The 27,818-nt window shown below is 44.2% G+C and overlaps 2 protein-coding genes and 1 long non-coding RNA gene across 12 annotated transcripts in view; 1 reads left to right on the forward strand and 2 right to left on the reverse strand.

Annotated features, from left to right (window-relative positions):
* The window catches only part of ANKRD35 (ankyrin repeat domain 35), a 133,698-nt gene extending 125,238 nt beyond the window's left edge, over nt 1-8,460 (reverse strand). For 2 of the 5 annotated variants that reach the window (XM_056545880.1, XM_056545884.1), the window contains exons 1-2: nt 8,454-8,460; nt 5,858-5,969 (exon numbers count right to left, since the gene is read on the reverse strand). The gene's annotated coding sequence lies outside the window, so the exon portion shown is untranslated. The other 3 variants (XM_056545882.1, XM_056545885.1, XM_056545887.1) reach the window with 3 other exon arrangements.
* A 229-nt stretch (nt 8,461-8,689) lies between these two features.
* LOC130295803 (uncharacterized) overlaps nt 8,690-27,818 on the forward strand; it is a 73,921-nt gene continuing 54,792 nt past the window's right edge. Inside the window, exon 1 of the long non-coding RNA XR_008848997.1 lies at nt 8,690-8,777. This is a non-coding gene — a long non-coding RNA (uncharacterized LOC130295803). The remainder of the gene's footprint in view (nt 8,778-27,818) is intronic.
* Nucleotides 13,210-27,818, reverse strand: part of ARHGEF2 (Rho/Rac guanine nucleotide exchange factor 2) — a 157,062-nt gene continuing 142,453 nt past the window's right edge. For 5 of the 6 annotated variants that reach the window (XM_056546928.1, XM_056546929.1, XM_056546933.1 and 2 more), the window contains 20 exons: nt 23,840-23,907; nt 23,681-23,744; nt 23,128-23,260; nt 22,928-23,040; nt 21,918-22,064; nt 21,131-21,381; nt 20,012-20,137; nt 19,807-19,924; nt 18,313-18,561; nt 18,102-18,178; nt 17,807-17,976; nt 17,577-17,644; nt 17,233-17,421; nt 16,923-17,009; nt 16,737-16,801; nt 16,540-16,581; nt 15,927-15,977; nt 15,300-15,740; nt 15,015-15,201; nt 13,210-14,249 (listed from right to left, as the gene is read on the reverse strand). In XM_056546928.1, the coding sequence (XP_056402903.1) occupies nt 14,164-14,249; nt 15,015-15,201; nt 15,300-15,740; nt 15,927-15,977; nt 16,540-16,581; nt 16,737-16,801; nt 16,923-17,009; nt 17,233-17,421; nt 17,577-17,644; nt 17,807-17,976; nt 18,102-18,178; nt 18,313-18,561; nt 19,807-19,924; nt 20,012-20,137; nt 21,131-21,381; nt 21,918-22,064; nt 22,928-23,040; nt 23,128-23,260; nt 23,681-23,744; nt 23,840-23,907 (2,732 nt within the window). In that variant the 3' untranslated portion in view covers nt 13,210-14,163. The remainder of the gene's footprint in view (nt 14,250-15,014; nt 15,202-15,299; nt 15,741-15,926; nt 15,978-16,539; nt 16,582-16,736; nt 16,802-16,922; nt 17,010-17,232; nt 17,422-17,576; nt 17,645-17,806; nt 17,977-18,101; nt 18,179-18,312; nt 18,562-19,806; nt 19,925-20,011; nt 20,138-21,130; nt 21,382-21,917; nt 22,065-22,927; nt 23,041-23,127; nt 23,261-23,680; nt 23,745-23,839; nt 23,908-27,818) is intronic. The other variant, XM_056546930.1, reaches the window with a different exon arrangement.

The following is a 27,818-nucleotide window of genomic DNA, read 5'->3' on the forward strand; positions in this document are numbered from 1 at the left end:
AGCTGTTGCAAAACTACAACTCCCAGCATGCCCGGACAGCCAACGGCTGTCCGGGCATGCTGGGAGTTGTAGTTTTGCAACATCTGGAGATCCGCAGGTTGGAGACCACTGGCGTACAGTATAGAGTTCCAGCGCCGGTGTCGGCCCGCAACAAAGAGGAGGAGGGCAGTGATTGACATATGTGAGTAGTACCCCGCTGGGCTGATAATTAATTGGGGGGGGGGGAGCAGAACAGCGCAGGCGGGTCACGTATGATTAGTTCCCCGATGTGGGGACAGCGCAGCGCTGGGATGATAATTCATTCCCAAGGGGGAGGGGCCCAACCGGTATTGCGTTATGGGAAAAATTCATATCGTGCAGCCCAAAAATTTCGGTATTCGGTATGAACCGGTATACCGCCCAGCCCTAGTCCGGGTCATCAGCCACACAGGTTAGAGGATCCACATCCAGCTCCGTTACAATCTCAACATAAATGTAGGACTCCATATCACATGGGTTTATAAGGGATCGGTCCTGTCATATAACCTGATCAGCTATTATGAGGAGGGGAGCTCCAGACTGGACCGGGGGGAATCGCTGGATGTCGTTTTTCTTGATTTGATCCGGTACCACATAAAAGGTTGGTACATAAAATGAGAATGCTTTCTTCCCTTCATCTGATTGATTGCAATACTAATCTAATGAGGGGAATTTTACCCCCCAAAATGCGTTACTACTCTGTCTTTTCTTGAAATAAAAACATCCAAAATGTCATTATTGGATCTGGTCGTGACTTCTACACACAGTAACCGAGTGTATTAGATTTGGTGACGCTGACCGCATCTTGTGTAAGATTTCTGTCTAGTAGGGTCACAGGGAGTTTAATAGGGAAGAGTGATGCCGATACACCCAATTGCATTATCCAGTCTTATTACTGAGACTGACTACAGCCAAATGACAAGACCCTCCCAGGGGAAATTCACTTCACTATAAGAAATGTCAGAGGTAAGTAAGCCAAGGGGGTCTATAAATATTAAAAGTATCACACATAATAGGATTAGATACACCATCTCAACAGACAGTATTACACGTGATAGGCTTAGATCAAAGGCTGTCCGGGACTGCTGGAATTTAGATACACAGCTCAGCTGGCAGTATCACACATATAGGATCTCAGATACACCAGGTGAGCAGACTGTATCACACAAGAGGATTAGATACATCACCTCGGCAGAAGGTATTACACATCATAGAATTAAATACACCAAATCAGCAGATGGTCTCACACAATAGGATTAGATACATCGCCTCAGCAGTCTGCTTTGTGTTTTAGTTTTGCAACAGCTGGAGGCATCCTGGTTTGGAAACACTGGCTTAGATACAAAGCTCAACAGGCAACATCACTCATGAGAGTCTTAAATACATCAGTTCAGCAGACAGTATCACAAGTGATAGGCTTCGATCAGTTTTTTTTTAACCAGGGTGCCTCCAGCTGTTGCAAAGAAAGCCTTTGGATGTCCAGGCATGCTGGGAGTTGTAGTTTTGCAACAGCTGGAGGCACCCTAGTGGAGAAACATTGGCTTAGGTCAGTGTTTCCCAACCAGGGTGCCTCCAGCTGTTGAAAAACTACAACTTCCAGCATGCCTGGACAGCCAAAGGCTGTCCAGGCATGCTGGGAGTTGTAGTTTTGCAACAGCCGGAGGAACCCTGGTTGGAAAACACTGGCTTAGAAATAAAGCTCACCAGGCAGCATCACTCATGAGAGTCTTAGATACATCAGCTCAGCAGACAGTATCACAAGTCATAGGCTTCGATCAGTTTTTTTTAACCAGGGTGCCTCCAGCTGTTGCAAACAAAGCCTTTGGATGTCCAGGCATGCTGGGAGTTGTAGTTTTGCAACAGCTGGAGGAACCCTAGTTGGGAAACACTGGCTTTGATACAAGGCTCACCAGGCAGCATCACTCATGAGAGTCTTAGATACATCAGCTCAGCAGACAGTATCACAAGTGATTGGCTTCAATCAGATTTTTTAACCAGGGTGCCTCCAGTTGTTGCACCTTAGTGGAGAAACATTGGCTTAGGTCAGTGTTTCCCAACCAGGGTGCCTCCAGCTGTTGAAAAACTACAATTCCCAGCATGCCCGGACAGCCAAAGGCTTTCTTTGCAACAGCTGGAGGCATGCTGGGAGTTCTAGTTTTGCAACAGCTGGAGGCACCCTGGTTGGGAAACACTGGCTTAGGTACACAGCTCAGCAGACAGTATCACACAGATAGGATTAGATACACCAGGTAAGCAGAAAGTATACAAGAGGGTTAGATACATCACCTCAGCAGGCAGTATCACTCAGATAGGATTAGATACCTCACCTTAGCAGGCAGCCTTAGATACAGTAACTCAGTGGGAGTGATAGTGCTGTATAAGTGACTAGATGATAATCTATGATGTTGCAGATAAGATGTGACACGTGTACCGCGCTGAGAACTCGGTTTACAAGGCGTCAAAATAAAATTGTGAAATGTCTTTTATTTCCTTTTACAACGCTGAGATTGGTCGTCACTTCCAGTTTTCCGGGTGATATTGGAGGGAACACTATTAAACCTGGAGACATGACGGCTGCTACAGGCCCAGCTCTGGATTTAATTTCCTCTTTTTAATAATATTTAACTGGATGGTATTTCTATGGCGGATTAACAAGAATACGTACAATTTACCTAGGACACTAAAAATAAAACCATGATGGAGGAGAAGAGCAACTGGTATCTATATACAACCAACATGATGAAATCCTCTCCGGGAACCAGCGTATCTGAGCCTATCATGTGTGGTACTGTCTGCTGAGCTGTGTATCTAATCCTGTCATGTGTGATAATGTCTGCTGAGCTGTGTATCTAATCCTATCATGTGTGATACTGTCTGCTGAGCTGTGTATCTAACCCTGTCATGTGTGACACTGTCTGCTGAGCTGTGTATCTAATCCTGTCATGTGTGATACTGTCTGCTGAGCTGTGTATCTAACCCTGTCATGTGTGACACTGTCTGCTGAGCTGTGTATCTAATCCTGTCATGTGTGATACTGTCTGCTGAGCTGTGTATCTAATCCTATCATGTGTGATACTGTCTGCTGAGCTGTGTATCTAACCCTGTCATGTGTGACACTGTCTGCTGAGCTGTGTATCTAATCCTGTCATGTGTGATACTGTCTGCTGAACTGTGTATCTAATCCTACCATCTCTGATAATGCTTTATAAACTGTTGTTATCTAACCCTATCATATGTGATACTGTCTGCTGAGCTATGTATCTAATCCTATAGTGTGGGGCAATGCTTTGCTACACTGATGTATCTAATCCTATCATCTGTGATACTGTCTGCTGAGCTATGTATCTAATCTTATAGTGTGGGACAATGCTCTGCTAAACTGATGTATCTAACCCTATCATCTGTGATACTGTCTGCTGAGCTGTGTATCCATCCTATAGTGTGTGACAATGCTTTGCTAAACTGATGTATCTAATCCTATCATCTGTGATACTGTCTGCTGAGCTATGTATCTAATGCTATAGTGTGGGACAATGCTTGCTAAACTGATGTATCTAATCCAATCTGTGATCATTCCTGCAAAACGGATGTATCTAACCCTATCATCTGTGATACTGTCTGCTGAGCTGATGTATCTAATCCTATCATGTGTGATATTGTCTTAACTGTTTATCTAATCTTGTCATGTTCGATACTGCTTGCTGAACTGATGTATCTAATCCTATCATGTGTGATACTCACTGCTGTATCTAATCCTATCATGTGTGATACTGTCCACCGAGCTGCTGTATCTAATTCCATCATGTGTGATACTCACTGCTGAGCTGTGTATCTAATCCTATCATGTGTGATACTGCCTGCTGAGCTGTGTATCTAATGTGTGATACTGCTTGCATGCTTTTTTAACACATGGAATTTATTATGTTATATAAAACTTTTTTTTTTACAATTTGTTTAAAAGTGTATTTTGAATGTAATTAACATTTTTCAATTTAAATATTCCAAATATTTTTTTTCTTGCACATTGCACGTATTACAACACTGCAAGCATCTCAGCTCAGTCTCCAGCCCCTTTGTCTCCTCCCCTGAATGCTCATCTAAGCTCCAATCCTATTATTTATTAAAGGGGTACTCCGGTGGAAAACTTTTTTTTTAAATAAACTGGTGCCAGAAATTAAACAGATTTGTAAATTACTTCTATTAAAAAAATCTCAATCCTTCCAGTACGTATTAGCTGCTGAATACTACAGAGGAAATTATTTTCTTTTTGGAACACAGTGCTCTCTGCTGACATCACGAGCACAGTGCTCTCTGCTGACCTCTGCTGTCCATTTTAGGAACTGTCCAGAGCAGCATATGTTTGCTATGGGGATTTTCTCCTACTCTGGACAGTTCTTAAAATGGACAGATATGTCAGCAGAGAGCACTGTGGTCATGATGTCAGCAGAGAGCTCTGTGTTCCAAAGAGAAAAGAATTTCCTCTGTAGTATTCAGCAGCTAATAAGTACTGGAAGGATTAAGATTTTTTAATAGAAGTAATTTGCAAATCTGTTTAACTTTCTGTCACCAGTTGATAAAAAATAAAAAATAAAGTTTTCCACCGGAGTACCCCTTTAATACAAAGAAAATCAACTTAATAAATTAAATCAGAAGAGTCTTTAAGAGAGGAGAAAAGGGGGCTGCAGAGTAAACGCGCCTGACGTGTCATGTGACTACTGCAGCCAATCGCAGGGATCCATTGTCACATGGCTCAACATGTCATCACTGGATCCAGAGGAACAGAGAGAAAATATCAACCTGTGTGAACACAACCCAATATGGGACATCAAAATCATCCCTTGGTAAGTCACAAACAGGATTTGTGATCACACAGACAATAATAATTCTCCTTTATAGAACGCCAACATATTCCGTAGCGCATTACAACTGGGAACATCGCATCATCAGCCGTAGGTCACATATGACGGAATTTCTCTGCTGTGAATCTTGTTGCAAATCGGTTGCTATTCCCCAGTAATCTGTATGTGATCCTAGATGAGGATTTTGCATTAGGTTTATCATGGATTTCTTTACTCAAGATGCGGCGCTGCCAGGTACCCATCTACAACTAGGCTGGCGGGTGCTGAGAGAGCAGGATGGATGGAAGGATCATCTAGCGAGAACCGAAAAAAAAAACAAATACCCAAAAAATGCATACCCCCAGATGAGACACAGTATAAATGAAGACAGGCCAAAAAAGTCTGCATCTTAGACATTAGACCAGTGTTTCCTAACCAAGATTCCTCCAGCTGCTGCAAAACTACAACTCCCAGCATGCCCGGACAGCCTTTGGCTGTCCGGGCATGCTGGGAGTTGTAGTTTTGCAACAGCTGGCGACACACTGTTTTAAAAACACTGCTTTAGGGTACGTTCACACGAGTGGACCCACAGCGTATTTTACGCTGCAGATGCGCCACTGAAGGACCTCTGCATGGTGGCTTTACATGTGCCTGCTCGGAGCGGCAATACGCCGCTATGAGCAGACACACTGCGATGTGCGAGTCGCATGCGCAGTATACGCTCACATCCCGGCAACTCTTGGCCTAGCTCATGGAGCAGGGGGAGCGGCCGCGATGTGCACTCACACATCGCAGTGCGTCTGCTCGTAGCAGCATATTGCCGCTCTGAGCAGGCACATGTAAAGCCACCATGCAGCGGTCCTTCAGTGGCAGATCTGCAGCGTAAAACACGCTGTGGGTCCGCTCCTGTGAACGTATCCATAGACCCTAGACAAAACCCAATAAAAACCAAGACATCAGACCCTGAAAAGAATTCAGTCACCAGTCCTCGGTCTACCTACAGAAATAGGCGCCCCCTGCAGTCCTGGCGGAGCACTGCAGAGATGAGATGGATAGTGCGGACCCGGCCTTTATCTTCAGACCACAGGGAGCTGTGTCCGCAACAAAGAAAACCTGCAGAATTGTAGGGAAATTTATTACCAAGAGTAAACCTGACATTTTGCATACCCTGATGTATCAGATTAGGTGTAAATGATGCATTTTAATAATATAAATTGCAAAACCTCAAATATATATTATACAGCACTGTGGAATCTGTGTGCACTATATAAATAAAGAATTATTATTATTATAATTATTATATAATTTCTTAGGTGTGTATTGTAAGCACACAACAGCAGCACCACCTGGTGGTGACTGGTATTACTACAATTCTCATACATTCGCACAAACATACATGACTGAAGGTCATTGTGGGTCCCATGTCTCAGGCCGGTTTCCCACCATTATGTCTTATAAGAGAGACGGCCATGTTCTGTCTGACTACTGGGATTACACGTCACTATAATAGCTCCTGCCTCTGGCCTAAGGCTGTCCGGGCATGCTGGGAGTTGTAGTTCTGCAACAGCTGGAGGCACCCTGGTTGGGAAACACTGATCTATGTTATCAAAGGGCACTGCCTGCCAATTAACTTTAAATAATAAAAAATCATAATCAATTTATAGAACTAAAAGTACACACATTAACACATACACACACAGAGATACAAACATGCACGCTCAGCCACATGCACGCTCAGCCACATGCACACTCGTAACCAGGCACGCAGACGGGCGCTATTGATTGTTGCATTTAAAGGGGTACTCCAAACAAACTGCTATGTAAACAGCGGTCTCCTGCTTCTAAACATACAGTGCGCAAATTGCGTCCATAATGTACGAACAGCTTCAAGAATCCTGTACGTACATTACGCATATAGCGTACAGGAGAGTACATTGCGCTGCAGGCCGCGTGATGACATAATTTCATCACGCAGCCTGCTGGAGAAAGGTGAGTGGATTTTTATAATTTTTTTTTTTTAGAAAAACTTAAATAACTGGGGGCATTATTACCTAACTGGGGGCATTATTACCTAACTGGGGGCATTATTACCTAACTGGGGGCATTATTACCTAACTGGGGGCATTATTACCTAACTGGGGGCATTACCTATGTGGGGGCATTACCTATGTGGGGGCATTATTACCTATGTGGGGGCATTATTACCTATGTGGGGGCATTATTACCTAACTGGGGGCATTATTACCTAACTGGGGGCATTACCTATGTGGGGGCATTACCTATGTGGGGGCATTATTACCTATGTGGGGGCATTATTACCTATGTGGGGGCATTATTACCTAACTGGGGGTATGGCTACCTAACTGGGGGCATCATTACCTAACTGGGGGCATCATTACCTAACTGGGGGCATTGTTACCTAATTGAGGGCATATTACTCAACTGGGGGCATTACCCACCTGGTGGACACTACCTACCTGGGGACATTACCCACCTGGTGGACACTACCTACCTGGGGACATTACCCACCTGGTGGACACTACCTACCTGGGGACATTACCCACCTGGTGGACACTACCTACCTGGGGACATTACCCACCTGGTGGACACTACCTACCTGGGGGCATTACCCACCTGGGGGACACTACCTACCTTGGGGCATTACCCACCTGGGGGACACTACCTACCTGGGGGCATTACCCACCTGGGGGACACTACCTACCTGGGGGCATTACCCTCCTGGGGGGACACTATCTACCTGGGGGCATTACCCCCCTGGGGGACACTACCTACCTTGGGGCATTACCCACCTGGGGGAACTACCTACTGGGGTCACTATATACTGGGGGCATTACCTCCCTGAGGGCACAACCTACCAGGGACCACTACCTACTGGGGTCACTATATACTGGGGGCATTACCTACCTGAGGGCACAACCTACTGGGGGCACTACTCAGCTGGGGGACACTATTTACTGGAGACATTACGGGGGGGGGGGGGGAGAAGGGGGCCCAGGCCTAAAGCTGTGTAAGGGGCCCCAGAATTCCTGATGGCAGTCCTGATTGTGTGTACGGAAATGTGGTGGAACCATGAGACAATTCCCAGCGCTGCCACCACACAATGAACGGCGCCCTCCTCTTCTCTGTATATAGGGGGCGCTGTAGCTCACAGCCGATTGGCGGGTGTGTCAGGCTTTGGTACCCCATGGATCTGATACTGACGATTGTTCATGTGGATCAACAATAAATAACAATAAATTTTAGACAAAAAACAACCTTTTAACAATAAAAGATGACTACAGAAAATATAGGTGTAAGTCTCCTCCCCCGAGGAACGTGTCGGTATTTGTCGCCATCTTACCACTGGGAAAATGTGCACCATTTTTTTTTAACTCATTATAGGTGTTTAGGGCCCAATGAGAGAATGTGACATCTGATGCCTGTATCCTGTAACTTACTCCAGTACAGCTGGACAGACACAACCGCGCCATGCGCCCTACAGAAAAGTTTATCATAAATAAAAGCCATTGTTTCTTCATATTACCAAGTCTGCGTTCAGTCTGGCACACAGAGAGTTAATACGAGCCTGTCACTGACCTGAAGAGTTATCACAGGAATAAGGACTGAGGGACAATAATGGCGCCCGCTGTGAGGAGAAGGCGCGGGAGGCAATAGGGGGCGGGGCTAAGTTCTTCCCGCGCAGTTTAGGTTCACTTCAGCGCTAGGCAGAACTATACGAGGGCGGGGTTATGTAAATGATGCCGTCCAAGACTCCCGCTGTGTGGAGATGACGTGTAAAGAGGGGGCGGGGTTATCCTGATGAGTGACAGCGCGGGAGCGTGAACGGGCTGAGCTATGGAAGAAGCCGCTCTGACAGTATGGACGACAGTGACGTAAAGAGAGCCGAAGATGCGTGAGGAGGTGAGCGGAGATAGCTGCACACTCTGTATAATTAGGCTCAGTTCACACCAGGCATTATACTCTGTTCACACCAGGTTTGTAGAATCTACAGGCTCAATTCACTCCAGGTAAGTAGTGTCAGGCTCAGTTCACACCAGGTAAGTAGTGTCAGGCTCAGTTCACACCAGGTAAGTAGTGTCAGACTCCGTTCACACCAGGTAAGTAGTGTCAGGCTCCGTTCACACCAGGTAAGTAGTGTCAGGCTCCGTTCACACCAGGTAAGTAGTGTCAGGCTCTGTTCACACCAGTTTTGAAGTGTTAGGCTGAGTTCACACCAGGTAAGTAGTGTCAGGCTCCGTTTACACCAGGTTTGTAGTGTCAGGCTCCGTTTACACCAGGTAAGTAGTGTCAGGCTCCGTTCACACCAGGTAAGTAGTGTCAGGCTCCGTTCACACCAGGTAAGTAGTGTCAGGCTCCATTCACACCAGGTTTGTAGTGTCAGGCTCTGTTCACACCAGGTAAGTAGTGTTACCTGGTGTGAACGGAGCCTGGCACTACAAACCTGGTGTGAACAGAGCCTGACACTACGTGTGAATGGAGCCTGACACTACTTACCTGGTGTGAACGGAGCCTGACACTACTTACCTGGTGTGAACGGAGCCTGACACTACTTACCTGGTGTAAACGGAGCCTGACACTACAAACCTGGTGTAAACGGAGCCTGACACTACTTACCTGGTGTGAACTCAGCCTAACACTTCAAAACTGGTGTGAACAGAGCCTGACACTACTTACCTGGTGTGAATGGAGCCTGACACTACTTACCTGGTGTGAATGGAGCCTGACACTACTTACCTGGTGTGAAATCAGCCTGACACTACTTACCTGGTGTGAAATCAGCCTAACACTACTTACCTGGTGTGAACTGAGCCTGACACTACTTACCTGGTGTGAACTCGGCCTAACACTTCAAACCTGGCGTGAACGTAACCTAACGCTACATACCTGGTGTAATCAGGCTCCGTTCACACTAGGTTTGTAGTGTTAGGCTGAGTTCACACCAGGTAAGTAGTGTCAGGCTCCGTTCACACCAGGTAAGTAGTGTCAGGCTCTGTTCACACCAGGTAAGTAGTGTCAGGCTCCGTTCACACCAGGTAAGTAGTGTCAGGCTCCGTTCACACCAGGTAAGTAGTGTCAGGCTCTGTTCACACCAGGTAAGTAGTGTCAGGCTCCGTTCACACCAGGTAAGTAGTGTCAGGCTCCGTTCACACCAGGTAAGTAGTGTCAGGCTCCGTTCACACCAGGTTTGTAGTGTTAGGCTTAGGTCAAGGAGAACTCTGTTTAAAGGAGAACTCCAGTGAAAATGAACGTATCCCCTATCCACATAAGTAGCTGATTGTAGAGGGTCTGACTGCTAGGACCCCCGTGATCTCCGTCTCTCTCAGTGAGGAGCGCATGTCGTCTTCTGGTTCACACAAAATGTTCTGAACGCTGGAGCCGGCGCCGGGAGCTTGTGATGTCATAGCTCCACCCCCTCATGAAGTAACGCTGTCGCGCCCCCTCCCATAGACTTGCATTGAGAGGCGGGGTGTGATGTAATGAGGGGGCGGGGCTATGAGGCCACAAGCTCCCAACTCCAGTGTTCGGAACAGTTTCTTCCATACGCTGGGCAGCGGAGTACCCCTTTAACATTCTCTGGTCTCTAAATGGACAATTACCGGTCGAATGATAATAGTGTGTAAGGGTGCGTTCCCACAGGGCGTATACGCAGCGTATTTGATGCTGCGCAAATTTTACGGCAGCAGCGGGAAATACGCTGTGTATCCCTTGCTCACTATACACACAAGGCTTTCCGGCGGCAGCCCTATGTGTGTAGTGAGTTTTGGAGGCGGGGCCGTGTGCCGGCGTGTCTGTGACTCGCGGCTCCGCCTCCAAAACTCACTGCACACATAAGGCTGCCGCCGGAAAGCCCTGTGTGTATAGTGAGCAAGGGATACGCAGCGTATTTCCTGCTGCTGCCGTAAAATTTGCGCAGCGCCCTGTGGGAACGCACCCTAAAAGGGCCAGCGATCAGTCGTTCATTGGCTGATCACATCTTTTGTGCTGCCATCTAAATTATCATTGTTGCTGCACATTGTCTTAACAGAGGATATGCGACCAACAATGATGGATTTAAAGGGGTACTCTGGTGGAAAACAAATGTTATACAGACTTGCAAATTACTTCTATGTAAAAATCTTCCTTTAGACATTTAAGTTGCTTTTTCGCCTGTTAAAGGGATATTCCAGATTTTTTTTATTTGACTGTACTACAGGGGCTGTAAAGTTAGTTTAGTTCATAATATAGTGTCTGTACCTATGTTTAATGGTGGTTTTACAATTCGTATGTGATCTTTTCCCCAATGTTCATTTTTAGCAGCATACAAAATAAGTGTCGTCTCAGGTTTCCGAGGTTGCAGTGCGTCCTGAGACATTACATCACTAGTCAGGTGTTGAAAGGGAGCCTGTCTGTGCTTCAATGGGTGTAGTGACTGCTGGGTGGGAGGGAGATCATTCTCCACAGGGCTTTAGGAAATTGTAGTTTACAGCACAGCATGCAAGGTAGCCTAGCTGTGCTGCAATGGGTGGGGTGGCTGATGTGTGGGAGGGAGAGAAGCGAACTTACACTTACAAACTAAGGGATCCGGGACTTGTAGTTGGAATGAGGGAACTCAAACAGGAAATATCCATTTCACAAAAAGAAAGCAGCAGCGTTATGGTGGATTCACAACACGACCATTTAGCCCCAAGACAAGCACGACAATCCTTCCTAAGCATGTCCATTACTGTCTGGCAGGTAAGTACTAAAATCACATTACGGTGGATAATCCCTTTAAGTGACACAAATTAACAAGACGACACTTGCAAAAAAGAGTTCCGTATGAATACATTTTATTGACCAGCAAAGCAAAAATAACTTTTTTTCTTTTTTTGTATGTGTTTTATCAGAACAAAAAAAAACATGAATTTAATACAATATTAACTCAGGCTATTTACAAAACTCGTCTTCATATTTATATATATATATTTACACATACAAATATTTCTGTTAAATATTTAACTCGTTTTTTTTTTTTTTGAGGGGGGCATTTTTCAGGAGAAGCCTATGGTTCATATTTAATAGTACATCACTGGATTGGTCCTTCATCTGCGTGTGGCTATCAATTGCGCACAGAGGAGTCGGCCATTTTATAAAAAAGCTTCTTGTAAAACAGCCGCTTCTACTGTACGAGTAAAAAGGTCAATTACAAAACTACAACAAAAAAACATGAGATTTCCCTCCAGGGGTGTATACAGCGCAGTGCATTTTACCATGATTAATATTGATTTATTTTTATAGTACGTTTAAGCAGCTTTGCATCTGGGTTTTGATTTCTGCTTTATGGAGTGTTTATTCAAACATTAATTTAATTTTAAAAAAAAAAGTTAAAAATTTTGGAAGCCGGTCAAAAAAACAAAAAATAAAAACATTCCTTCTGAAACAAAACAGGACCGCAATTTATTTACAGGAGATTGGTTCGTACAAAATATAAATATTGATGTTTGGAACAATAGAAGGAATTTTTTTTCCTGTTAGTGTGAAGCAGCTTTGCAAGGTTTTTACATGAAGAAGAAAAAAAAAATGTCACATGTCAACAATGGGAAGAAGAGAAATACAATGTGTAAAAATACTCGCAGGACGTAAACATGTCCAAATATTTCATACAGTACTACAATCTTAAAAAAAAATTAAGTGTCTTGATTTGCGCCATTGTCTAACATTTTTGATAGAAGCGACCCTGTCATACCCTGCGTTACGAGACATCAATGTGTAAAGGCTGCGTTTTTTTTTTTTAGAAGGAACTGACATTTTTAGAAATGGCTCCTTCTTCCAATATGGAGGCAAAGACAAATTAGCGTCTCAAGACCTAATGTAAGGAGTTGTGTGAAAAGATAAGTCAATATGCAGAATTGTGACAAAATAATCCAGTCTATTAACCTGCCCTAGGGGACTGTACATGAGATTAGGGTTTCGCATCTTAAAGGGGTACTCCGACCCAAAGGATAAGGGATAAAATGTCTGATCGCGGGGGTCCCGCCGCTGGGGACACCCACAATATTGCATGCGGCAGCCACCTGTTTCTTGTCCGGAAGCGCTGGAGGGTCTGGGTCGCAAACACGGGAATGGAAGTCTGTGACGTCAGGACTCCGCCCCCGTGCGACGTCACTCCCCATCCCCTCAATGCAAGTCTATGGCCGTCACGCCCCCTCCCATAGACTTGCATTGAGGGGACGGGGCCTGACGTCACGGACTTCTGTTCCCGTGTTCGCGACCCAGACCCTCCAGCGCTTCCAGACAAGAAACAGGTGGGTGCCGCATGCAATATTGTGGCGGTCCACAGCGGCGGGGCCCCTGCAATCAGACATCTATAAGATGTCTAGGGTGGGAGTCCCCTTTTAAGGACAGTTAAAGACGTGGCTTGTTTGGCTTTCTTCCCTAAAAGTGGTTTAACAGTCATAAAAAAAATTCCTCTCCCAATAGGCGAAGACATCCCTTGGAGAATAGTTCGGCTTGCCAATTGAAAAAAAAAGGTGGGTGGGTAATTTTTGCTTCTCAGACCTGTTTGGATATATAAAACAATAACTTAAAAAAATGTGGATGCATTAAAATAATAAATAAATAAACACTGTCCAAATAGACAGATCGAAGGAAGCGACAAAATACCCATCTTATAGGAAGCTGTGGGGCCCAGTCACTTTTGAATGTGGGGGAAGGAGACATGGAGTTGGGTTGTAAGGACTTTTGCTAATTCAAAGATCAAATCGAACTTGGCTAACTTTTAGTCTGTAGCCAATAGTAATATTTTTGACATTGAAGAATCCTTTGGTGTCAGGCCAAAAAGCGCCACTGTCTCTGGCCTCCAGTTTGGATCCTTGTGGGGGCATTTGGCAAATGCGGTCCTTACTTGACACTCTAATGTAAAAGAAGCTTGTGACTCTCTCTGCAGGTTTACTTGGTAGCACAGAATAATCAGTTTTTTTATTTTTTGTTTTGTTACTTTTTGATAAAATATAGGTTTAGTTAACCTACTCTGGTCACCAGGGGTTCATGTAGGTCTTACATGACACATCTGACATTTCCCCCACATCTATGTTGATCTGCAACAGTTGTGCCCAGCCCTGTCAGGACCCTTACATTGGTCCAACACTAGGTAACATTTTTAAAAGTGTATTTATAAGTTTTTATAAAATCTTATTTTGGGAGGGAATCGAGCCGTATCTTTCTCCGCTAACAGTATCAGTCACTTTTTTCACCGCTCCCCTGATTGGAGTGGTTCGTCCATCTTGCATCCACAATGGGAGCCATCATGTCACAAAGTCCAGGTTCCTCAGCTCTCTGAAGAGTCTATCTCTGCATCTCTAAGGTCGTGAACGCTCTCTGCCTCCTCTGGAATGTCCTGCATTCTCAGAAAGTCTGCAAAAGATAAGATATGAGATTATAGAAACTAGTTATTTAAATTGTTATATACTACGGTAAAGGAATCTTGTCTGATGACAAAAGTATCTTAAGGGGTTCTCTACTTTGGACAATCTTAGGCAGGGTTGACGCTTTCATTTCCACCTCCGATTGCACCTTGGACATGGCCCTATTTATTTCAATGGCCTAAGCATAGTCAAATATTGACTTTGGATAATTTTCTGAATGTATCAGGGTTTTGTTCTGGACGGAAAAGTGCTGCAAACCATGCTTCTAAGTCCAAACCAAAACTTGTATACGCCCGGAAAATGACCAAAATGGCTCGGGGCCATTAAAATAAAGAACTTGCCTGTCAGAGCATTTATATGTCGTATCTGTGCCTCAAAGCACTAACAGTGGTGTGAATTAGCTTTTAGAAGGGTAACAAGCTTATCTTGGGATCATCAGCAATTAGCTTTAATCAGTTGAGAAGCAGGACAATAAATGTTCGTTGCAGCACCACTGCAGGTGAAACTAAGCATTACACAGTAAACATACAAATCAATGGGATTTTGGCTTAATACAGCACATGACAGGTCCTCCAGATGCAGAAAGACAGACGTTATTTCTAAATGCTCTCTACTGTGGCCCAGGGATGAGTATCCTAAATGGGAGAACTGCCTTTTAACTAACCATTCCTTTATTGGGAAGGTATGTGAAAATAACTTTCTAAACTCAACAGCCTCTTTAGTCTCTAAAGCCTTACAACATTGTGGCTCTTACCTCGCGCACCTGACGGTGAAGTTGGCGGACCACCACCCTCTTCTTCCGAGGACTCTGTGTCTGCAGTCTCCGGCAGTCTTTCTAGTTCGGTCAGGTCACTTAAATCGTCTTTTAGGTCTGGATCATCTTGAAATGTGATTATGGGGAGTGGCCCGTCCACCGTGGTAGAACGTCGGTCATGGTTTGACTGAAGATGAGAAAGATAAAATTATGAGTTTAGAAACTACTATTTGTGGACAGATCAGATTTCAGCCTTGTTACAGAAGAGCTAGGAGTAAAGCTTACCTGGGGAGGTGTGAATGTTTGGTAGAGAGCATCTCCAGCGGGCAGGCTACGTCTCCTGGGGTCAATTGCTCTGGGAACCCTGACAATCTCTATCCCACTATTAGTCTTTTCTCTCTGCACCAGGGCCAGTTGTCTCTTCGCTTCTTCCAGCTCTCTCTCCAGTCTGCTCTTGATCTGCTCGCTTTCCCTTAGTCTGGTCTCCAGAGTCCCTGCCTCCTGAGCTCGCTCTTCACACTGCCTCCTGCTACGCCGCAGCTCTTCCTGTAGGAGGGTGTGTTGCCGCTGGAGCAGGGTCAGCTCCGTCCCAGGCTTATCAATGTTCTTGGACAAGGGCTCTGCTATGGTTAGATCCCGGGAATTTGTACGGGACAGACCTTCCTTCTTATCACAGCTGTCCGGGATCTGGATACTCAACAGACTGTCCTGCTGTGTGACCACAACCTGCAGGGAAAAGGGCAATGGTTTTAAGAAGTGCTCCTCCTACAGCTTGGGCAGGTATAAAGGACTCGTCTTAATTGATTTTTTTTTTAGTTTTCTTATGTGAATAGCATGTAACCTCAGCACCAGTAATACTTTCCTGTAGCTCCTACATGCAAAGCACATCCGTAGCACAGTACACATGCTTACCTGTAGGCCGTGCAACAAATTGTATAGGCTGGAAATCCTCTGCAACGCCTCCTTTAGAATGAAACAAAAAAGTTACTAGTTACTACAATCTTATCTCAGGTTATTTCAACAGTTATCCCTATCGTCTGACTGATAACTACAGTCAAGAACCAAGTAAAATCCAGAGTATACAGGTGATAAAGAGGACAAACGCTGACTATACAGGAGGTGGGATAGAGGTCTAGCACTAAATATACAGGAGATGGTATAGCGGTCTAGCATTGAATAAACAGGAGGTGGGATAGAGGTCCAGAGCTGAATATACAGAAGAAGGAATAGAGGCTTAGTAGTAATTGTGCAGGAAGAGGGATAGATGCCCAGTACAGATTATACAGGAGGAGGAATACAGGCCCAGTACAGAGTATACAGGAGGGATAGACGCCCAGTAGGAATAATTCTGAAGGAGGAATAGAAGCTTAGTACAGAGTATACAGGTAAAGGGATAGAGGCCCAGTACAGAGTATACAGGAAAAGGGATTGAGGCCCAGTACAGAGTATACAGGAGGAGGGATAGAGGTCCAGCACTGAGTATATTAAAGTAGATCAGGATTCTGCACCAGATACTGGTGTTTACCTCCTGTGGGCTTTTATTCTGCAGCTGATTCCCATTACGATCCTATAGGAGAAGAGCAGACATGACATATAGGGAGCTGTGTGATCTATCGATTACACAAAGGTCCTGGGAGTTTCAGAATAACCACAGTGCTTTAGAATACATAGTATCAGCAGGACTCGAATGTGATAACATGTAAGAAGATTTGGTGAACTCACCTTTTGATTTATATCTTCATCTTTATTAGAATCCAGGGATCCGTTCACACTGCTGCTCTCAGTATCTGTAGGAGACAAGAACTTAGTTATACCAAATGAAACTCATCACGGGAGTCATTCATATCAAGTCCAGGAAATCATGTACATATAGTCTGGGGTCCAGACCAGCCTCCGATAAATACTCACTGGAGGTGGTAGATACGTGGTTTTGGACTATTTTAGTTGAGTTCTGCTCTATTCCAATGGAAAGTATCACATCCTTGAGTGCTTCCACTAGAGAGAAAAAAAAGGGGGTTAAAAAGAAGAAAATGCTCTGTAAGTAAATGCTGCATCAGGTATCCCAACAGGTCGGAGTTATGGTAGGAGACAAGAGGGACTAGGGAAAGATCTGAACATGAATATAGTATTACACAACAATAAATAAAAATTAAGCTGCTTTAGTACCACATCCAGCTAGTGGAGGCATCCCCAAGGTTAAACCATGACTACAGCTCACCTTCCTTAATGGCTTCGGTGATAATTTTCTCTCCTCTATAGCTGTCTGTTGATTCAGTCCTGAAGAGTTTACGGGTATTACCACCCACAGGGATGTCTTCTCCGGCCTGCAGCTGAAGCACTTTAGTGAAGAGAGTCACTTTTTCTTCAAGAATGTCTGCTACTTCTCTGTCCCTCTGCTGTATGACCTCTGCCAGAAAACACAGGGTTAATATCCAACTCTAGAATTTTTAACAATGAGTATTTAATGAGAACATGGAAATAGTTTAGGTTCCTAAGTCTCTACTACAAAGGATGGCCAGCAATACCAGAGGACACATGAACTGAGATGGAATTCATCGGTACCTTTCAGCTTTCTCAGTTTGGCCTCTACTTCAGTCTCAATCAATGGGAAATCTTCACGTTTGGGACATCTGAAAATCAAGATAATGTTCAGTTGACATCAGTGTACTGGATGGAAACCTGGACATTAGTTTTTTTTTTTTTTTTGTATAAAGGTGGCAATTGTATAAAGGATAGCAATGATCATTGGCGGGAGACACTATAAAAATCCCATAGTTGGTACATAAACTTACACTTTTACAGATTGTGCAATAAGTTTCATCCATGTGTTGCGATCTTCTCGTGAAGCAGCATGAACCTCATACATCTCTGGAGGCTTGGCGCTGATCAAGAACATTCCTTTTTCTTGGTTGGCAATGTCTCGTACAATGAGATTTTGTAAGGAGATGACAGGTGATTTGTCCTAAAACCAAGAATGGACACAAGAACACGACTGAAAGGAAAATTCAAATAATGGTTTCATGTGTACAATATTATGTGTACACTCAACTATAGTTCACCAAATCTTTGAAGCCCATGAGCTCTTACCAGGGTTGGAAAGTAGTATTTTTGGTCCTTCTCTTGGAGCAGGACGAGGACATCAGTCATTAGCAGCAAGATAACATCTAGAACAGAAGAAAAGTCTAGGTCAGCCATCAAAAAAGACTATCCAGAACACCAAGCACCTTAACGAATACAGTTGTAGAGCTAATAGAAACAAATACACAGTAACAATCTAATCAGTGATCAATCTTGTCACCTTTGAAACGTCCTGCAACAGTCTTCCAAAGCAGCGAACCCTCGTGGACTAACTTCCTCCTCAGCAGCTCCTCCTTACTGAAGCAAAAATCTCCCTGGACCATAGCTGTGGATTTACTGTCCACTTTTTGGTAGATCTCTTGCAGACGCAGGTTCTTCTCATAATTGTAGACGTCCTGGTCAATGGTGGAAAGAAGTTCCTTAACCAGTGTCAGGGAGGTAGCCAGGTCTTGATACTCTTCCTCATCACCTGTAAAAGTAAATAATTAATATAGGCTACATGAAGACCGGGCAGCATTATTATAGCGATTCCCTTGTACATAGTACAATATAGTAGTTATATTCTTGTATATAGGAGAAGTATTATAGTAGTTATATTCTTGTATATAGGAGGCAGTATTATAGTAGTTATATTCTTGTATATAGGAGCAATATTGTAGTAGTTATATTCTTGTATATAGAAGCAGTATTATAGTAGTTAGATTCTTGTATATAGGAGCAGTATTATAGTAGTTATATTCTTGTATATAGGAGCAGTATTATAGTAGTTATATTCTTGTATATAGGAGCAGTATTATAGTAGTTATATTCTTGTATATAGGAGCAGTATTATAGTAGTTATATTCTTGTATATATAGGAGGCAGTATTATAGTAGTTATATTCTTGTATATAGGAGGCAGTATTATAGTAGTTATATTCTTGTACATAGGAGGCCGTATTATAGTAGTTATATTCTTGTATATAGGAGCAGTATTATAGTAGTTATATTCGTGTATATAGGAGCAGTATTATAGTAGTTATATTCGTGTATATAGGAGCAGTATTATAGTAGTTATATTCGTGTATATAGGAGCAGTATTATAGTAGTTATATTCTTGTATATAGGAGCAGTATTATAGTAGTTATATTCTTGTATATAGGAGCAGTATTATAGTAGTTATATTCTTGTATATAGGAGGCAGTATTATAGTAGTTATATTCTTGTATATAGGAGGCAGTATTATAGTAGTTATATTCTTGTATATAGAAGCAGTATTATAGTAGTTATATTCTTGTATATAGGAGCATTATTATAGTAGTTATATTCTTGTAGATAGGAGCAGTATTATAGTAGTTATATTCTTGTATATAGGAGCAGTATTATATTAGTTATATTCTTGTATATAGGAGCAGTATTATAGTAGTTATATTCTTGTAGATAGGAGCAGTATTATAGTAGTTATATTCTTGTAGATAGGAGCAGTATTATAGTAGTTATATTCTTGTACATGGAGGGCAGTATTTTAGTCATTTATATTCTTTTTCAAAGGCTGTGGCTCAATGGTCTTAACAATTGACAACCTGTTTTGTGAGACAAATGTGCTGAAAGCAGTTGTCCCTTCCCTTCGCCCACCTCCCTTGGCAGATGACGCGTATTACATTACTCAGTGAGTACATATGAGGTTTCGCTCTGCAGGGACTATATGACTCACATCTGCACAGTGTACATCTCACCTTTAGAATTGTGCAGTATGCGATCGATGAGAACTGGGTATTTTGTAATCCTCTGTGTGACTAGAAGAATACACTCAGGTACTCCATGCCTCCGAAGCAGCTGAGAACGAGTCAATTTCTGTACGAAAAAAGGACACAAGTGAGAAATCAAGAAAATTATTAAAACAACAACCTCCTGCCCCATAATACCAGATATGACCCTCACCCTTATCAGCTGCTGGAATTTCTTATCTCGGGAGAACAATTCCTTATAGAGTTTCACAGCCTTCTGGTGCTGGCTGCAGAATTCAGTGTAGGCTTTTTTCATATGTTCTGCATTGGTTCCTGAAAACTGCAGAACAAAAGAAGTGAACATTCCCAAAAATGACTAATACAAGCTGCAAGTCTCTCAAGGTTTTATATCATGCATTAAAATAAAACCATGTGCTCATGATGGTTTCTGTTCTTTGCAGTATTTATCAAAAAGTGCAGCTCCAGAGCTGCTCTTCCTGCTGTAAATGAAAAAAGTTGCAGCAGTAGCCATTTAAGTGTAGTGTAGTCTACATGGTCACCACCTGCATGCAAGACTTAAGAAACATATAGCTCTCCTCTAGCTGGTCAAGTTTTCCACTCTAATCTAGAAATGTCAAAATGTATTTGACTATTTCTTAATATTTCTAATACTTTTTAATTGAAGGAGCAGTCAGGCTATAACCCTTAAAGGGGTACTCCACCCTAGACATCTTATCCCCTATCCAAAGGATAGGGGATAAGATGTCTGATCGCCGGGGACCCCACGCAATATAGCACACAGCACCCACCTGTTACTGCTCCAGAAGCGCTGGAGGGTCTGGCTCCCTACCACGGGGACGGAAGATCGTGACGTCAAGACTCCGCCCCCGTGTGATGTCATGTCCCGCCCCCTCAATACAAGTCTATGGGAGGGGGCGTGACTATTGTCACGCCCCCTCCCATAGACTTGCATTGAGGGGGCGGGGCATCACGTCACACAAGGACGGAGTCATGACGTCACGATCTTCCGTCCCTGTGATCGGGAGCCAGACCCTCCAGCGCTTCTGGAGTAGTAACAGGTGGGTGCTGCGTGCTATATTGTGGGGGTCCCCAGCGATCAGACATCTTATCCCCTATCCTTTGGATAGGGGATGAGTTGTCTAGGGGTGGAGTACCCCTTTAAAGGAGAAAGTATATCATGCTGAAAACCTTATCCCCTATCTCCTGTACAGGGCGCCGACTCTCCCCCCGTATATCTCTATCAGAGTTTTTTCAGCATGATACCTGCCCTTTAAGAATGAGCAAGCATATCCCTTACACGTGTCTACAGTACCTGGTTTATGAGGATGTCACCCAGCTTATTGATGACAAAGTTTTTGTTGCTGTCAGATGCCAAGGAATCCTTGCGCCTCTCAAGAAGCTGGATGAGGAAGCGGATATGGATGTCACTGAGCTCATCCACACATGGGAACATCTTCTGGACCAGGGCAGGATCCATCTGTAGGTCTTCAATCATTCCTTTACGGAACAGGTTGGTCATAATCTTTAACGTGCGAACGTGGTGGACTTCGGTCTGAATAAGCTCTGAATATAAAATGAGCACAAGATGTCAGAGCGTACAGAAACATTGTTACAACTGCTTTTATAACAATCATACAATCACACCGTAAGTTGAAGAACGGGGTGGTTGTTACTTGGTATTAATAAGGGGTTAGGAACAGCACCCCTCCTGTTTATGAGCTGTGCCTGGCATGTTGGCATTAAATAGGTACTCCACCCCTAGACATCTTATCCCCTATCCAAAGGATAGGGGATAAGATGTATGATCGCAAGGGTCCGGCCTCTGGGACCCCCCGCGATTTCTGTGCAGCACCCGGCGTTCTGAGCATTGGTGCGGACTGCTGTGGTTGTGACTTCACACCACGCCCCCTCGAGACGTCACTTCCCCTCCATTCATGTCTATGGGAGTGGGAGTGGATAGGGGATAAGATGTCTAGGGGTGGAGTTCCCCTTTAAATGCTGAGATGCCATTCTTGAATTTTAAACAAAGTGTATATAAAGATAGGACCTTTTTCTATTATCCCGGACAAACCCCCTAGTCTACAATTAACGCCTCTCACCATATATAACATCCTGCCGTTTCATCACATCCTTTTTGTGCTGCTGTAGATAATTATTGTCGACCGCCAAGCTCCATGAATCCGCCTCAAACTCCTTCTCGTCCGTTGCGAAATCGCTCATCAGCTGACTACAGATGATATCGGCTCCTGAAGACATCAAAAAGAACTTGAGATAACTTGTATAACAGACAAAGCGTAGTGATAATACCCTTCTTGTTGGGAAAATATGAAACTGTGTGTATATAGGTCGGTAAATAGTAATGCCCTGCATGGGACTGTTTTCTTTATGGATTTCTGACCATTACTGCTCGCTCCCGCAACATGTGTCCAATCCTGCTCGCTCAAGCAAACATTTTGTCACAGCTTTTAGTACCCCAATGGTATTTTATTACCCCCTTGTGCCTTTTAATGACCCTCTTGTGCAATTTCATCAGCCACCTGTGGCATTTCAGAGGTTTGCGGGACCCGTTCTTTGTTCTGTGACTGCCTACTCCCGCCTGCAACAATCTTGTTTTTTATTGGTTCCCCCAGGATCACAATCAGATGCAGGGCTCTAGTATATAGCACCGCTAAATGCTAGTCTAGGGAATTGTTTTTTCAAACAGTGTCTCCAGCTGTTGTGAAACTACAAGGCTGTCCAGGCATGCTGGGAGTTGTAGTTTTGCAATTCTGTTTGGAAAACACTGGTCTAGGTGGTGTTACACGCCCCTGTGCATAAACCCCTAAACCCACCTTCACATATGAGTTATAGTGCATAACAGTGACCTGATGTGTAACTACAACTATACTTGTCAATAAGATTATTAATAAAGCTATGGCAACCAGAATGAAAACCTCCATTCTTTACACTGCAGGCTGCATTTAACAGACTAGCAAATAGTTTGGCACAAGAAAGCGAGCAAACATACGTGGCCTCGCACCTTCATGATCTCGCCCATTCAGAGGGGATTTACTAACCTAACGTTGATTCAACAATGGATGAGTAATATATACAGAACGGAGATACAGACCTCCTTCATCGATCAGAGACTCCACAGACAGGGTCCTGTTCCTCATGTTCAGAGAATCCGTGGACTGAGATAGAATCCTCCGTATTCCCAGGGGACTCTCGTCGTTCAAATTCCTGCACAAGACAAAATTAATATGAACGAGACGCCCTGATATAGTCGGAATCACTGGAAGTTCCACCCTAAGAAAACTGAAATCTCACCCTGCAATATTGGTCGTGGAGACGCTTTTGGAGAGAGATAAAGATGTCCGTCCCCGGCGTGAACCGAGCAGAGAGTGACGGAGGCTTTCAGATGGATAGATGGCAGAGTTTGGTCTCTCCCTTAATGTACTAGCTGCAAGACATAAGAAAAGAGAACATGTTATGTTTCTGCATTTCCCGTTTTTCTATATCAATTCTGCATGCAGCACCCCTTACCTCCTCTGGGTGGCAGTAAAGCATCACAGGTTTACATCATACACAGAACTACTTTTTTTTCCCCCACCATAAAACAGGAAATCCACAGAATAAATGCAGTCGTTTTGCGCGGTCACATGACACAGGTGTAATAACTCTGCCCTGTTGTATCCCAAGGAGTCAATGACATCCTGATTATACAGTTTAACCCCTTTTTCTCCTCAGGAGCCATGATTACAGGTTACCCTCCATCTGTTTTCAAGCTCGGCATACAATTATCCCCCTTTTATTGTGGTATATAAATGGGACTAAATGACACGTCGTACTAGTTTTTACTCCGGGCTATTGTCATACTTACATTTATTCCTTAGAGACACGTTCTGCAAAGCAGAGTTGTTCTTCAAGAAGGCCGCTTTCTGTTGCTGTAAAGAAAAATATATATAAGTTTTTATTACGTCACCCCCCATGTGCCCTTCCTATAATTTGCTTCATAACCCAGAAAAGAGTGCAAACTTACCTTCTGCTTAACCTTTGTGCAGCTGGGAAGGGCATCTTTACAGCGGTTGTGTATCGTAACGCTGCATGCTAAAGGAGGAAACGGATAATATTATTTACTTATCCATTAGTTTTACCTGCTCAGATATTACAATCCAAAAATGAATCCCTAAAAAATGGCTACCTTCATCCAATATGCCTGCCCAAATGCAAGTAACACTTTGTGCACCAATTTTTGCATGCTTATACAGGTTGTTAGGATTTCTGTATGAACAAATAAAGTAGCCATGCATATTGAATGGATGAACCTGCTGTAATCGGGGCGATCGGTTGATCGTGTAATGTGTATGGGGGACCTCCTTACTCTCCCTTGATAGCAGGGGGAGAAAACTGATGGGAATGCTGGAATTCAACATTGCTAGAGGTGTCAAACTGCGTCTTTCTCACCTTTTTCCAGTTGCCTGTTCATGCACGCTCAAATGAAGCTGTGGGTGCATGTGTATTGGGAGATCGAACGATTGTTTGTCTGTCAAATATCTTAAATTTATAGCCAGCTTAACATTTGTCAAATATTGATTTCCACTGCTAACAGTTGTCACATAAGCCAATGGCCTACAAGGATTATCTGAATAACTATCCGAGCATATATAAAATCTATCTTGATTATTTGCAAACTAAAATACTAAACCCCCAGCAGATGTAAGGGTTAAGTCATTCCAGGACAGGAGCTTCCTCTTCAGTATAAATAGACAGCGGATGCTCCTCCTCAGAATAGTCAGGCCCTGCTCTGGTCTTATAGGCGACATATAGTGAACAGTTCAGAGGGGGCATTAAACATGGCGTCCCCGCAGCACCTAGTCTCTGCTCAGGACCATGGCGGCATTCTGGGCACAGTAGTATTGCAGCGGATGGTGACATAATGGAGGCACGAGGTGGAGGCTTGCTGGAATTATACACAATTAGTATCAAGTAATGTAATTTCCTGTTTCTTCTCTGATCCCTGCACAGTAAAGCAGGACAAATAACTCTATACAGGGGTTCAGGCCGGGATGTGGCGGCAGCTATAAGGCTTGTGCCAGCGTACGGTGCCTCGAGGGAGAAGATGACGTGTGCCGAAACTGCAGAGCTAGAAATGAAATGAACAAGGGCAGGAAGACAACTCCTCTCCTGTAATGTCTCACAAAAGGTCCATTGTGTGGAGACTGCATCATGAAGATACATCCATCAGATCACAAGCTCTCAAGCTAAGGGCTGCAAAATCCTGATCACTGCTATGTAGCGATGAGAACACCACCATACTGTCCACCAGGGCCACAGAGAGGGTCCCAGAACCAGTACAACATGGTACTGGGAATGGTCAGATATCTTTTATGAAAAAACAGTAGCCTCACTCCTCAACAAGGGGATCATTATTAATGGTGGTTATTGTTTCTACACTATATAGCGGTATTATTCGAGCACTGTGTGGCGTGATTACTGTATTATTACATTTATTAGGCTGGTGATAAGGATATATCTCCATGGTGCCAAACTATTTGGCCACGCCCACTATTATGATTTTTGACAGGCAGTATTCTACGGGTAATTGAATGAAAATAACTATTTTTAGACAAACTAAGTGAACTTTCAACTTTCTCATGTACACACCCTGTAACCACATCCTTTGCCACAGATCTGGAACTTACAGTGCATGTAGCTACTGTGTGCACCCAGGAAGGGATACATTACAGAGGTGCACAAGTACATGATAGGCTTAGATACACAGCTTAGCAAACAGTATCACATAATAGGATTAGATACAACAGTTAAGCAGACAATATTACACATAACAGGATTAGATTCATTCAGCAGCTCTGCAGACAGTATCACACTTGATAGACTTAGATACACAGGTACATGGCTTAGCTATACTAGCTCAACAGTCAGTATTACACGTTGGCTTGGATACCCTGGCTCACTAGACTATCTCAGAAGATATGCGGTTCTTCTCATGCACACTGTATCTCTGGCTTCATCTTGTTGACATTCTGGTAATTTCTTGGAAACTTGTAATCAGATTCTTAATAACTTCCACAATTATCTCATTAGAATATTTTACGTCTTGGATCAAATCTAAAACTAGATTTATGGGGTATGAAAACAATGTTCTTTGCATAGTCACAACATGGGCCTATCTTTTGAGGATATACAGCGCTGGCCTGCCTCATGGATATATAGCGCTGGTCCTGCTTCATGTGAGGAAATACTTCACGGGCCTGCCTTATGTGAGGAGATACTACACAAGCCTGCCTTATGTGAGGAGATACTACACAAGCCTGCTTTATGTGAGGAGATACTACACGTGCCTGCCTTATGTGAGGAGATCCTACACGGGCCTGCTTCATGTGAGGAGATACTACACAGGCCTGCTTCATGTGAGGAGATACTACACGTGCCTGCCTTATGTGAGGAGATCCTACACGGGCCTGCTTCATGTGAGGAGATACTACACAGGCCTGCCTCATGTGAGGAGATACTACACAAGCCTGCCTTATGTGAGGAGATACTACACGTGCCTGCCTTATGTGAGGAGATCCTGCACGGGCCTGCTTCATGTGAGGAGATACTACACAGGTCTGCTTCATGTGAGGAGATAATGCACAGGCCTGCCTCATGTGAGGAGATACTACACGGGCCTGCTTCATGTGAGGAGATACTACACAGGCCTGCCTCATATGAGGAGATCCTACACAGGCCTGCTTCATGTGAGGAGATACTACACGGGCCTGCTTCATGTAAGGAGATACTACTCGGGCCTGCTTCATGTGAGGAGATACTACAGGGGCCTGCCTCATGTGAGGAGATACTACACGGGCCTGCTTCATGTGAGGAGATACTACACGGGCCTGCTTCATGTGAGGAGATCCTACACGGGCCTGCCTCATGTGAGGAGATACTACACAGGCCTGCTTCATGTGAGGAGATACTACACGGGCCTGCCTCAAATGAGGAGATCCTACACGGGCCTGCTTTATGTGAGGAGATACTACACGGGCCTGCTTCATGTGAGGAGATACTACACGGGCCTGCTTCATGTAAGGAGATACTACTCGGGCCTGCTTCGTGTAAGGAGATACTACGCGGGCCTGCTTCGTGTAAGGAGATACTACGCGGGCCTGCCTTATGTGAGGAGATACTACACAGGCTTGCCTCATATGAGGAGATCCTACACGGGCCTGCTTCATATAAGGAGATACAACATGGTCGTGCTTCATTTGAGGAGATATTACACAGGCCTGCTTCATGTGAGGAGATACTACACAGGCCTGCCTCATGTGAGGAGATACTACACAAGCCTGCCTTATGTGAGGAGATACTACACGTGCCTGCCTTATGTGAGGAGATCCTGCACGGGCCTGCTTCATGTGAGGAGATACTACACAGGTCTGCTTCATGTGAGGAGATAAGATAATGCACAGGCCTGCCTCATGTGAGGAGATACTACACGGGCCTGCTTCATGTGAGGAGATACTACACAGGCCTGCCTCATATGAGGAGATCCTACACAGGCCTGCTTCATGTGAGGAGATACTACACGGGCCTGCTTCATGTAAGGAGATACTACTCGGGCCTGCTTCATGTGAGGAGATACTACACGGGCCTGCCTCATGTGAGGAAATACTACACGGGCCTGCTTCATGTGAGGAGATACTACACGGGCCTGCTTCATGTGAGGAGATCCTACACGGGCCTGCCTCATGTGAGGAGATACTACACAGGCCTGCTTCATGTGAGGAGATACTACACGGGCCTGCCTCAAATGAGGAGATCCTACACGGGCCTGCTTTATGTGAGGAGATACTACACGGGCCTGCTTCATGTGAGGAGATACTACACGGGCCTGCTTCATGTAAGGAGATACTACTCGGGCCTGCTTCGTGTAAGGAGATACTACGCGGGCCTGCTTCGTGTAAGGAGATACTACGCGGGCCTGCCTTATGTGAGGAGATACTACACAGGCT

Source organism: Hyla sarda, chromosome 11 (assembly GCF_029499605.1).
Source record: "Hyla sarda isolate aHylSar1 chromosome 11, aHylSar1.hap1, whole genome shotgun sequence".
Lineage (NCBI taxonomy): Eukaryota > Metazoa > Chordata > Amphibia > Anura > Hylidae > Hyla > Hyla sarda.